The sequence below is a fragment of the Borostomias antarcticus genome (genome assembly GCF_949987555.1).
Source record: "Borostomias antarcticus genome assembly, chromosome: 34".
Classification (NCBI taxonomy): Eukaryota; Metazoa; Chordata; class Actinopteri; order Stomiiformes; family Stomiidae; genus Borostomias; species Borostomias antarcticus.
This window is the reverse complement of record NC_140267.1, coordinates 978,967-992,500: the sequence shown is the minus strand read 5'-3', so window position 1 is coordinate 992,500 and position 13,534 is coordinate 978,967. Positions and strand designations below refer to the sequence as shown.

The 13,534-nt window shown below is 45.1% G+C and overlaps 1 protein-coding gene across 1 annotated transcript in view; it reads right to left on the bottom strand.

Annotated features, from left to right (window-relative positions):
- Positions 1 to 13,534, bottom strand: part of camk2g2 (calcium/calmodulin-dependent protein kinase (CaM kinase) II gamma 2) — a gene marked incomplete at both ends in the record, with an annotated part of 124,625 nt that overhangs the window by 69,341 nt on the left and 41,750 nt on the right. The window contains one exon of the mRNA XM_084460886.1: positions 12,796 to 12,855. Coding sequence (XP_084317012.1) covers positions 12,796 to 12,855 — 60 coding nt within the window. The remainder of the gene's footprint in view (positions 1 to 12,795; positions 12,856 to 13,534) is intronic.

Below are 13,534 nucleotides of genomic sequence, written 5' to 3'. Positions count from 1 at the left end.
TAGTTTGGACCGGTTGCATTTTAGCTGCGGAACGTGAGAACGCGCTCGGTCAAATTGATTAACTTATTGGGTGGAAAAGTGGTTAAAAAGCCTTTAATCCATATGTAGGCTACAATAAAAACCGAAACATGTTGGTGTTTTTATTGTAGGCCTATATAGCCCGATGGATTAAAGGCTTTTTAAACACTGTGTGCTTGTTAACCCAGAAATAACTCAGAAAGTTGTCAGGTGTCCGTAATCCAACGTTTCTGCTTTCTATTTCCTTTTCCAAACAAATCGGAGGGGTCATATCATGTTACTGCTTAAGCACAACCATTAAACACAAATTATATAGGTCTCTGCAAATTAGGATCATGTGTGGGCCACTACAATAAAGCGTAGGCCTAAATGGTTCAAAAAAGCGTGCGCCTCTAGAACGCGCTCGGGCCTATGCACTAGGGCCTATGGACGAAAAGAACATTACAAATGTTCAATAAACACTATTCCACCAACCCAAATATTCAATTTATAAGCTACATATTCAACCAATCATGCATTTGCACAGCAAATATGACATAAAGCCAAATTAAATGTAGCCTAGGCTAATAAGCCGAGGAAAATGACTAGACCTAATTGTAGGCCTATAGCCTACTCAAGTTTCAACAGTGCTTAAACCATGGGTAAGTAGGGTATTGTAGTGAAATTAATCTTTTTTTTTCTTAAAAAAAAAAAAAAATCTGTTTAAATAGTTTATTATTGTTATATCAGGATAAGGAGATAAGGACTTTGATTATAGCCTATCCTATGCCTACACTAGACTACTCTGTTATGCTGATAACTGAACGGCATGGATCAAACATTTGATCAGTTGTGTTTCAGTTGTGTATACTTTCATAATTATTTCATATTTCAAAATCGCCGGACATTGTATAGGCTAGTGAGAGGCTGAGCATGCGTAGCTGAAATAGCTAGCATTAGCTAGATATACTACACTGAGCTAACAAGCTAGCTACCGGTCCTCCACTGCTCAAACAAACGCTACAGTTCACATAGGCTATTGCAGCAGGTAGGCTACGACATGAAAACAAAATCCAATAACTGTCTCAATAAACCAGTTAACTAGGGACAAAAGCCCTCGGTGCTGCTTACGTTCGTTGCCTACCTAGTGCCTACTATCAGCGCGCTCCAAACTTTCTCTCCCTCTCCGCGTTGTCTAGACGTCTAGACAGACAGCAGGTGCGAGACTGCAAGCGCGTGCGCCTCTCTCTCTCTCTCCCTCGTCGTGTCATGTCAACAAGCAGACAGAACGTGTGCGTATCGCTCGCTCATACAGTATTTGACTGTTCTCCCCTCTCCCGAATATTTTTTTCAATATTCGTACGAATTTACTATTCGGGAAAAAGCTACTATTTGTAGTCATCCGAATACCGTATTCGTATTCGGGCACACCCCTAGTGTATACTTGTGTGACTACATGTACAAAATCAATGCGATTTCCCATTCGATGACGACGGTCACGTAATCTGCATAACTAGCTGCATGTATACGTGTGTGCGAGCTTACTTACATGCTTACATGTATGCATGTGCCACAAAAAATTCAATGCGAAGCTAGCGCCATCACACGGTCAGTTTGGTAAGTTAAACTGGTACAGTAGTTTATCTTGTTATGCTAGCTACGATAATTTATAGCTGATGCTAATATTCTGCTTTGTTGGTAACCTGGTTATTCTAGGTTATTATTCCTACTATTGCTCAAATGTGTCGCTGACTAAGTAAATTCTGTAATATTATTGTCACCGTTTTGCCTGGTTAGGCTTAGTCTCTAGCCAGATGACTAGCGTTAACATCCATGTATATCTGGTGTTAACATTATATTTATTCAATTTCATATAGCGAACAGGGCGAGTAGCTTGCTACCTTACTAGCTAATCTAGCGAACATAGATCTCTACAATATTCTTCTAACATGGTTAGCAGATAGGTTTCGGGAACAGGTGGTCCCATCACCGCACGAGATGAGTTTTGTAACGTTACTTGCCCCATTTGCTACATATCATTTTGCCATAGGTAGGCTATAAACTGTATTGTGTTTTGCATTTGCACTTAGTTCTGCTCATGTGCACTTTCCTTTGCACTTTCCCGTCTTGTCCCTGCACCCTGTCTAATTTTGTTTCCATCTCTGCACCATGGGCCGAAAGCTAATTCCTAGTTATATATATATATATTATAGACACGCCAATGCTGTTTGGGATAGCCGTAACTAGACGCCATAGACATTCCAAGTCGAACATTATATATAGACACGCCAGGCCTACATTTTCCCCGCATACCAGCAATGTTATAATGCAATGATGACGATTGATCCTATTGCCCATTCATTTACCCTTCATTCAGGCCTACATTTCCCCCGCTATTTATATCACGTAGGGCGCGTGATCAGCTCGAGGTTATCAAGGCGGCTCGAGGTTACCAAAGCGGCCGGGTCACCCAAGAGCACCCCGCATGAGTTTTGATAAACTGATAAATGCACGCATCCCCGGAGGTCAGCTCTAGCTCTAGAATTGCCACCGTTATCCAAGTAACGTTGGAGCGATGAAAGGAACCATAACTGATTTAATGAGCCATTCGCAGTTTCACTGTACCAAGCGTGCGTACTGTACTTAGACTGGCATGGCTCTTTGAGACAAGCATATGGGGAACCGTCACCACATATGGTGTTGTCTCCCCAAATTCGTTACCAGGTCATTGCCAGAACGAATCAAGGCCAGGTCGAGCCTGGCTTATGTGTGTTGGCTGGCTTGTTTCTGTGCGGGACTGGTAGGACGGTAATGTTTGATAAATAAAGATAGGTCTTGTCACCTGGACACATCAGTTCCAATGCTTCCAATGCTAATCCAGCACAATAAGAGCGGGATAGCCAGTTAGCTCATGGGCTCACAACAACTAGCAGCAGCTTCCATAACATTAATGGTAGCGGTCAGTGGCTAAAGCAGTTACACTGATGATAACATAAAGTCATCCCCACCAGGAACCCCGGTCTCCTGGGTGGGAGTCCAATGCTCTCACCACTACTCTACTTGTGCAGTGGAGATCGGCGGGTGGGTTTTGGTGTCCTTCTTCCAGTCCCTAGTGTGGGTTGGGGTTAGAATATGGGTTGGGGTTGGGACAGGATCTGATCTATAAGGCAAGGGGTAAAGGTTGGAGTGAAAGGATGAACATGTGGAGGTTTGGGGTATAGTCGAATAAAGTCATCCCCACCAGGTCATCAACCCCAGTCTCCAGGGTGGGAGTCCAATGCTCTCACCACTACTCTCCTTGTGCAGTGGAGATCGGCGGGTTGATTTTGGTGTCCTTCTTGATTTTGTTGTGCTGGGACTACTGCCTCTTGTGGTGCCAACAGAGAAATGCAGGCCAACATTGACCGCAGTAACGGAGGGGAGGGAGGGAGGGAGTGATAACCGGACGAACGCTATACTAGGTGCGCTGGCTTACAGCCATGCACAAAAAAGCATCAATACATTAAGCTCATTTCTCCATCACCACCTAAAGCTGTGCCAGTCAACAGTCAGTCTAATCACCGAAAATGAACCACATAGGCGTAGAGCAACTGGTGCATCACATCCTATACAAAAATGAATTACTATAGGATTTGAAGTGTCCTACTCCTATTGTAATGAGGACTGTCTGTCTATAATGCAGTAGCGTACCGTGGGGTCTTGCACAGGGTCTTCTCCGACATTGTTATTACTCCCAATGCCCCCAACCCCCCCCCCCCCCCCGCCCGCACACCCGTACACACACACGCAGATAGGGAGAGAAACTACGCACGTAGGGGTCAGTGGCGTCTGGTGGGTCCTAGAACCGGGTAAGCCAGGACCAACGAAGCACGCACGCGCGCGCACAATTTTTTAGGGGGTGCGCTGTCAAAGCATGCCCTGATGGGTTTCACAACACCAGAAGGGCGCTGGGCATTGGCATTTATATGTTAAAACATACAGGAAATGTAAATGGTAAATGGACTGCACTTATATAGCGCTTTTCCACCTTAGCGGCACTCAAAGCGCTTTACAATGGCCTCTCATTCACCCATACACACACACATTCACACACCAATGGCGGTAGCTGCCATGCAAGGTGCTAACCTGCTCATTGGGAGCAATTTGGGGTTGGGTGTCTTGCTCAAGGACACTTCGACATGTGGACAGTCGGAGCTGGGATTCGAACCACTGACCTTTCGATCACTAAACGACCCGCTCTACCAACTGAGCTACAGCCGCCCCTGCTATAGTAGTAAACTATAGTAGTAAGTAAGTATGCGAGTGGCACAAATCACCCCCCATACCAAACACACTCACACACACACACACACTCACACACACACACACACACACACACACACACACACACACACACACACACACACAGACAAAGACTTGAATGCACGTACATAGATACCCTGTATGTGTAGCCACATCTCAGTCTTGTGTTGGTGTGTGGTGATGGATGACAGTGCCAGTGTCAGGAAGACAGCAGGTGAGGGAACATCGGCTGCCATCTATTCACCTCCCCTAACGCACACACGCACGCACACACGGTCGGCCCCCCCCCCTCCCCCCAACCACAATCTATAGTGTGTTTTCGTTGTGACCTGTTATTCTTGGAAAGACAGAACTAGGACTCACACCCTTACACACACACACACACACACACGTCCACCTACATCCACAAACACACACCGTTCCTCCAATCCCAGTCAGCGTTTGCGACGTAACGAAACGCTGCCTCCTACAGGTCCAACGCTGGGATGTACAGTGCGGTATCATCAGTTTTCAGTGTATGAAATAAAGATGATTCACACATGATATGTGCTGTACTATCCACAGACTGATATGTACTGTGTTGTGGTTCGGCGCTCTCCGTCTCCCGCTGCCTCGTCGGCTCGCGCGGGCCGCTCCCCCTCTCCCTGCTCTGACGCGCCGGAGACGTCGGAGCGCGCGAGCCCTGCGGAGATGAGCGTTGTGCCGCACCAGGTGCAGGCCATCACAATCAGGCGCACCTGGGACAATCAGCACCGCTCTCTACAAAAGTTCTCCCAGATGGTCGCTCAGTGCTTCGACGTACTGACCCTTGTGGTAATCGCTCTGACAAGCCCACCAAGCCTCTAGCTAGCCTCTAGCTAGCCTCTAGCTAGCCTCTTGATAGCCTCTCGTTGTTTCCTTACCTAATACCCGCTGTTTGTTTCCTCTCTCCAAAGTACGAAAGAGCATGTGGGCCAACAGCAGAGTTTTTTTTTTTTTTAAGCTTCTGAGTTAAAAGTCAGAAATTCTGACTTTTTTTCTCAGAAGTTATGTCTGACTTTTTTTCTCAGAAATTCCGAGTTTTTTTCTCAGAAATTCTGACTTTAATCTCAGAATTCTGACTTTAATCTCAGAAGTTATTTCTGACTTTTTTCTCAGAAATTCTGACTTTAAAGTCAGAAATTCTGAGTTTATTTCTCAGAAATTCAGACTTTAATATCAGAAATTCAGACTTTAATTTCAGAAGTTATTTCTGACTTTTTTCTCAGAAATTCTGACTTTAAACTCAGAAGCTTAAAAAAATAATAAACTCAGTTGTTGGCCCTAATGCTCTTCCGTACCAAAGGAACCTCCCGCCGTGTCTCCTGTGTTTCCCAGCGTCCACACATAGTTACACACACACACATAGTTACACACACACCTCACAAACAAACCCTCCAGAAGCACCCCACACATCCTCCCTCACTTCCCTCCCTATTTATAGTAATAAACGCCCTCGGGCTGAAACCTGCCGCCGTGTCCGTCTGCCTTGTGGGTCTGTTCCATTGGTCTGGCTCAGAACCTACTCAGAACATACAGACTGTACAGACTGAGTGGGTGGAGCCAATGTGTCTGAAACCGTGGACTAATTTAGGTTACTGTATGGAGGAGTGAGGTCAGAGCATCCAGCTGCCACATGCGCCCGCGTGCACACACACACACACACACACACACACACACACACACACACACACACACACACACACACACACACAGCGCCATTATTAGGAAGAGGGTTGGTCAGTGAGCTCCTGTAGATGCACTGGGACTTTAACTGGGAATACACATATCTCAATGTTAAAGGACAATGCTCGTTTTTGACAACCTGGACCTTATTTACGACATATTATAAGACGTTTGACTCGAGATAACTTTGGTGTAGTTCGGAGGCCTGTAGAAGAAATTTAAAATCCAGCGCGAGCCAGTATATCCATGTAATGGCGGTGGTCGGGGCACTGAGAATGCAGTTTCTAAAAATCTATTTTCTGCCGCGAAACGGTTGTTTTCATCAATCTGTCTTTATGAATCGCTAGTTGTGCTTACATAGAGCGTAGGACTGTTGTGGTTGTTCACATGCCTCTGTAATATGATCTTTAGAAACGTCTTTAGACACGAAATAGCTTCCTCACTTGCTCCAGCACGCATGCGCACAGCGTGCTGGAGCAACCAAAAGTGAGCACCAAAGTGATCTCGGTGAGTCAAACGTCTTATAATATGTCGTAAATAAGGTCCAGGTTGTCAAAAACGAGCATTGTCCTTTAACTCCACCCCAGGCTCTAGGACACTAGGAGATCTCTAAACAGGATCTGTGTTTCAGACGGGGCACAACATAAAATAGTGCGGATGTATGTATGAGTCTGGTGTGACAACTATGTGAGTTATGCAAGTGAATAAATGTGTATGTGTGTGTGTGTCTGCAGCATGTGTAAAGGAGTACATGGCGTCCTGACAGGATGTTAAGTCTGTTGAGGGAATGGTGGTTTGAGAACAGTGTAGAGTTCTGTGGACTCTAAGTGCAGAGAAATGGAACTACTGTGTGATATAATATTGAGAAAGAGAACAGCAATGTGTGTGTGTGTGTGTGTGTGTGTGTGTGTGTGTGTGTGTGTGTGTGTGTGTGTGTGTGTGTGTGTGTGAATGAATCAGCCTGCCAGTGGCAAGAAAGTTCATTCTTCACTCCCTCCCTCTCCCTCCTACTCTCTCTCTCCCTCTCTCTCTCGCTCTCTCTCTCCCTCCCTCTCTCTCTCTCTCTCTCTCTCTCCCTCTCTTCCTCTCTCTCTTGCTCTCTCTCTCCCTCCCTCTCTCTCCCTCCCTCTCTCTCCCTCCCTCTCTCTCTCTCCCGCTCTCTCTCTCCCTCTCTCCCTCCCTCCCTCTCTCTCCCTCCCTCCCTCTCTCTCTCTCCCTCCCTCTCTCCCTCCCTCCCTCTCTCTCTCTCTCTCTCTCCCTCCCTCTCTCTCTCTCCCGCTCCCTTTGTTAGGAGCTTATATGCAGTCCAAGCAGAAAACATGACAAGCTGTCCTATTGAGAGGGAGAGGTGAACTAAGGGGAGAGAAAGAGAGATAGGGAGGAAGAGAGAGGAAGAGGGGGGGGGGGGTAGTGGGAGAGGAGAGAAGGGTGGGAGGGAAAGTCAGACAGAGAAACCTTTCTGTTGAGATGCTATGGACACTGCTGTACATTAGCATTGAGGGACCAGCAGTTGCCAATTTTGATCCTGAGCAGGTTGTAGAAAGATGGCTGTCAGCAGGGCAGAGAGCACGTCAGGTGTAATGTTATGATTTGGAGTGAAATTAAATGAATCATGGCAAAGGGCATGTGGGGTGTAATGTAATGATTTGGAATGAAATTAATATGCTGTTGAGTCTTCAGACTTTTCTGTCCTCGTTCTGTTTTATTTAGCTACTAAGTAAAGATGAAACATGATCAACTTTAGTCTTTGTTATTTTGTATACTAGCAATAACAATTTGTAAAGGGGCAAGTAAACATTGACTTCAAGCAGGCATATTTCTGAACCACTCACCTGACGCAGGTGAAGAAAAACCTTAGCATTGGACCCTGGTGTGTGTGTGTGTGTGTGTGCATGTGTGCGTACATGTGTGTGTGTGTGTGTGTGTGTGTGTGTGTGCGTGTGTGCGTACATGTGTGTGTGTGTAGTATGGATGTGGGGCTGGTTGGAAAGCACAGATGTAAACTATTCCATCTTTCCCTTCTCCCTCTCTCCCTCTCTCCTAGACTCACTAGTGTCCTTGTCTCTTACTTTAAAAGTGTCATTCCATGCTCTCTGCTGGCTGGTGCTAATGGTGCGTTCGTTTATAAGGTGGAAGGTGGAAAATTGCGACTTGCTACTAGGAATTATTAAATAAAACACCGCATGAACTCACACTTCCTCGTCGCAAATTCGGATATGTTTCTCAGCCCCCAGATGCTCGAATGCACTAGATATAACTAGGTAACTGTGATATAATGGTATATACCTCGAATGCACACAGGTCGGAGGTAGGTATTTTGCCACTTGCGACTTGCCACCTCCGACCACAACGAATGCACCATAACTCCCACCCACAGACCCAGCAGGCACCTCTTCACAGGCCCGTCTTCTACCAACACCCAACAAGCGCACGGTGATCCGTTTGTGGTACAGCGAGGCCAGATAATGGCTCTGTCATTTCCCTGAGTTTGCATGAAGAGATGGATCGTCTAGTCGTACTCGGCGTCTTCATCATGCAAATATGCCACACAAGCGGGTATCAGTTAACTGGCTCCTTCCATTTGCCTATAGCCTACCCTTTACCAGTTGGGACACAAGAACAGACTAGGGACGTAGCTATCACTCTTGTATAATGCTATGCGGTGTACCAGATTGTGTGTCAGGATCCTATTTTGTTTTTCAGGACACGTGTTTGTTTTTTTTCTCCTTTCTTTCTTTGTTTCCATCAGCGTAAGCCTTCGACTGTTGCTAGGCAACCGACAGGGCATGAATACTGAGAGAGACTGGCTGAGTGCTAACCATGTCACGAGTATCACAGGTTAGCATTCTAATATCACAGGTTAGCATTCTAATATCACAGGTTAGCATTCTAATATCACAGGTTAGCATTCTAATATCACAGGTTAGCATTCTAATATCACAGGTTAGCATTCTAATATCACAGGTTAGCATGCTGACCATCACTCATATGCAACATGGCAGGGTTTTAGTGTGCATGGTGGTAATGTGGTTGGGTTCTGTATGGTAATGTGGTAGGACTATAGTGTGAATGGTGGTAATGTGTTGGGTTTTAGTGTGCATGTTGGTAATGTGGTAGGACTATAGTGTGAATGGTGGTAATGTGTTGGGTTTTAGTGTGCATGTTGGTAATGTGGTAGGGTTATAGTGTTCATGGTGGTAATGCGGTAGGGTTTTAATGTGGTAATGTAGTAGGGTTTTAGTGTGCATGGTGGTAATGTAATAAGGTTTTAGTTTGGTAATGTGGTAGGATTTTAGTGTGGTAATGTGGTAGGGTTATAGTGTGGATGGTGGTAATGTGGTAGGGTTATAGTGTGGATGGTGGTAATGTGGTAGGGTTTTAGTGTGCATAGTGGTAATGTGGTAGGGTTTTAGTGTGCATGGTGGTAATGTGGTAGGGTTTTAGTGTGCATGGTGGTAATGTGGTAGGGTTATAGTGTGCATGGTGGTAATGTGGTAGAGTTATAGTGTGTATGGAGGTAATGTGGTAGGGTTTAAGTGTGCATGGTGGTAATGTGGTAGGGTTTTAGTGTGCATGGTGGTAATGTGGTAGGGTTATAGTGTGCATGGTGGTAATGCGGTAGGGTTTTAATGTGGTAATGCGGTAGGGTTTTAGTGTGCATGGTGGTAATGTAGTAAGGTTTTAGTTTTTAGTTTGGTAATGTGGTAGGGTCATAGTGTACATGGTGTTAATGTGGTAGAGTTATAGTGTGCATGGTGGTAATGTGGTAGGGTTTAAGTGTGCATGGTGGTAATGTGGTAGAGTTATAGTGTGTATGGAGGTAATGTGGTAGGGTTATAGTGTGTATGGAGGTAATGTGGTAGGGTTTAAGTGTGCATGGTGGTAATGTGGTAGGGTTTTAGTGTGCATGGTGGTAATGTGGTAGGGTTTTAGTGTGCATGGTGGTAATGTGGTAGGGTTTTAGTGTGCATGGTGGTAATGTGGTAGGGTTATAGTGTGCATGGTGGTAATGCAGTAGGGTTTTAGTGTGCATAGTGGTAATGTGGTAGGGTTTTAGTGTGCATGGTGGTAATGTGGTAGGGTTTTAGTGTGCATGGTGTTAATGTGGTAGGGTTTTAGTGTGCATGGTGGTAATGTGGTAGGGTTATAGTGTGCATGGTGGTAATGCAGTAGGGTTTTAGTGTGCATAGTGGTAATGTGGTAGGGTTTTAGTGTGCATGGTGGTAATGTGGTAGGGTTTTAGTGTGCATGGTGGTAATGTGGTAGGGTTTTAGTGTGCATAGTGGTAATGTGGTAGGGTTATAGTGTGCATGGTGGTAATGCAGTAGGGTTTTAGTGTGCATAGTGGTAATGTGGTAGGGTTTTAGTGTGCATGGTGGTAATGTGGTAGGGTTTTAGTGTGCATGGTGGTAATGTGGTAGGGTTTTAGTGTGCACAGTGGTAATGTGGTAGGGTTTAAGTGTGCATGGTGGTAATGTGGTAGGGTTTTAGTGTGCATGGTGGTAATGTGGTAGGGTTTAAGTGTGCAAGGTGGTAATATGGTAGGGTTTTAGTGTGCATGGTAGTAATGTGGTAGGGTTATAGTGTGCATGGTGGCAATGTGGTAGGGTTTTAGCATGCATGGTGGTAATGTGGTAGAGTTATAGTGTGCATGGTGGTAATGTGGTAGGGTTTTAGTGTGCATGGTGGTAATGTGGTAGGGTTTTAGTGTGCATGGTGGTAATGTGGTAGGGTTTTAGTGTGCATGGTGGTAATGTGGTAGGGTTTAAGTGTGCATGGTGGTAATGTGATAGGGTCATAGTGTGCATGGTGGTAATATGGTAGGGTTTAAGTGTGCATGGTGGTAATATGGTAGGGTCATAGTGTACATGGTGGTGATGTGGTAGGGTTTTAGTGTGCATAGTGGTAATGTGGTAGGGTTTTAGTGTGCATAGTGGTAATGTGGTAGAGTTTTAGTGTGCATGGTGGTAATGTGGTAGGGTTTTAGGGTGCATGGTGGTAATGTGGTAGGGTTTAAGTGTGCATGGTGGTAATGTGGTAGGGTTTTAGTGTGCATGGTGGTAATGTGGTAGGGTTTTAGTGTGCATGGTGGTAATGTGGTAGGGTTATAGTGTGCATGGTGGTAATGTGGTAGGGTTATAGTGTGGATGGTGGTAATGTGGTAGTGTTTTAGTGTGCATGGTGGTAATGTGGAAGGGTTTTAGTGTGCATAGTGGTAATGTGGTAGGGTTTTAGTGTGCATGGTGGTAATGTGGTAGGGTTTTAGTGTGCATAGTGGTTATGTGGTAGGGTTATAGTGTGCATGGTGGTAATGTGGTAGGGTTTTAGTGTGCATAGTGGTAATGTGGTAGGGTTTTAGTGTGCATAGTGGTAATGTGGTAGGGTTTTAGTGTGCATGGTGGTAATGTGGTAGGGTTTTAGTGTGCATAGTGGTAATGTGGTAGGGTTTTAGTGTGCATAGTGGTAATGTGGTAGGGTTTTAGTGTGCATAGTGGTAATGTGGTAGAGTTTTAGTGTGCATAGTGGTAATGTGGTAGGGTTTAAGTGTGCAAGGTGTTAATGTGGTAGGGTTTTAGTGTGCATAGTGGTAATGTGGTGGGGTTTTAGTGTGCATGGTGGTAATGTGGAAGGGTTTTAGTGTGCATAGTGGTAATGTGGTAGGGTTTTAGTGTGCATAGTGGTAATGTGGTAGGGTTTTAGTGTGCATGGTGGTAATGTGGTAGGGTTTAAGTGTGCAAGGTGTTAATGTGGTAGGGTTTTAGTGTGCATAGTGGTAATGTGGTGGGGTTTTAGTGTGCATGGTGGTAATGTGGAAGGGTTTTAGTGTGCATAGTGGTAATGTGGTAGGGTTTTAGTGTGCATGGTGGTAATGTGGAAGGGTTTTAGTGTGCATGGTGGTAATGTGGTAGGGTTTTAGTGTGCATAGTGGTAATGTGGTAGGGTTTTAGTGTGCATAGTGGTAATGTGGTAGGGTTTTAATGTGCATGGTGGTAATGTGGTAGGGTCATAGTGTGCATGGTGGTAATATGGTAGGGTTTAAGTGTGCATGGTGGTAATATGGTAGGGTCATAGTGTACATGGTGGTGATGTAGTAGGGTTTTAGTGTGCACAGTGGTCATGTAGTAGGGTTTTAGTGTGCATAGTGGTAATGTGGTAGGGTTATAGTGTGCATAGTGGTAATGTGGTAGGGTTATAGTGTGCATAGTGGTAATGTGGTAGGGTTTTAGTGTGCATGGTGGTAATGTGGAAGGGGTTATAGTGTGCATGGTGGTAATGTGGTAGGGTTTTAGGGTGCATAGTGGTAATGTGGTAGGGTTTTAGTGTGCATAGTGGTAATGTGGTAGGGTTTTAGTGTGCATAGTGGTAATGTGGTAGGGTTATAGTGTGCATAGTGGTAATGTGGTAGGGTTTTAGTGTGCATAGTGGTAATGTGGTAGGGTTTTAGTGTGCATAGTGGTCATGTGGTAGGGTTTTAGTGTGCATGGTGGTAATGTGGGAGGGTTTTAGTGTGCATAGTGGTAATGTGGTAGGGTTTTAGTGTGCATAGTGGTAATGTGGTAGGGTTTTAGTGTGCATGGTGGTAATGTGGGAGGGTTTTAGTGTGCATGGTGGTAATGTGGGAGGGTTTTAGTGTGCATAGTGGTAATGTGGTAGGGTTATAGTGTGCATAGTGGTAATGTGGTAGGGTTTTAGTGTGCATAGTGGTAATGTGGTAGGGTTTTAGTGTGCATGGTGGTAATGTGGGAGGGTTTTAGTGTGCATAGTGGTAATGTGGTGGGGTTTTAGTCTCACCTATGTTGGGGTGTTTGAGCAGACGACAGATGCGGGCCTCTCGTTCCAGTTTTTGATGATCTGAGAAGGAGAGAGAAAAGAGCAATATCACACACAGTTCACCTTCAGTCATACACCTCTGCTTCAGTCATACACCTCTGCTTCAGTCATACACCTCTGCTTCAATCATACACCTCTGCTTCAATCATACACCTCTGCTTCAGTCATACACCTCTGCTTCAGTCATACACCTCTGCTTCAATCATACACCTCTGCTTCAGTCATACACCTCTGGTACATCCAGGAAATGTACTTTCAAGTTATTATTGAAATTGCAATTCCCGTTTTCCCGCTGTTCATTTCCCGGGAAACGAGAAATGGTTCCGAGGACGGGTCCCGGGAATACCGGTAGTACCGATTTTACTCTTATTAACTCTTGTTATTAAAAATGGGAGCCCATATCTAGCAACAGAGCACAACAACTGAAGCCTGTAGTCCTGTAGAGTACAGTATGAGACCCGTAGTCCTGTAGAGTACAGTATGAGACCTGTAGTCCTGTAGAGTACAGTATGAGACCCATAGTCCTGTAGAGTACAGTATGAGACCTGTAGTCCTGTAGAGTACAGTACGTGTGAGAACAAAGGTAGACGTGAACACAATGCAAACTGCTGTTGCAGCACAAGCTCTCTGCACTTAGTAAAATTAGTCCCCAGGGCTCCCATCTAATACAATCACTGTCCTGTTAATGACTCTACTGGTT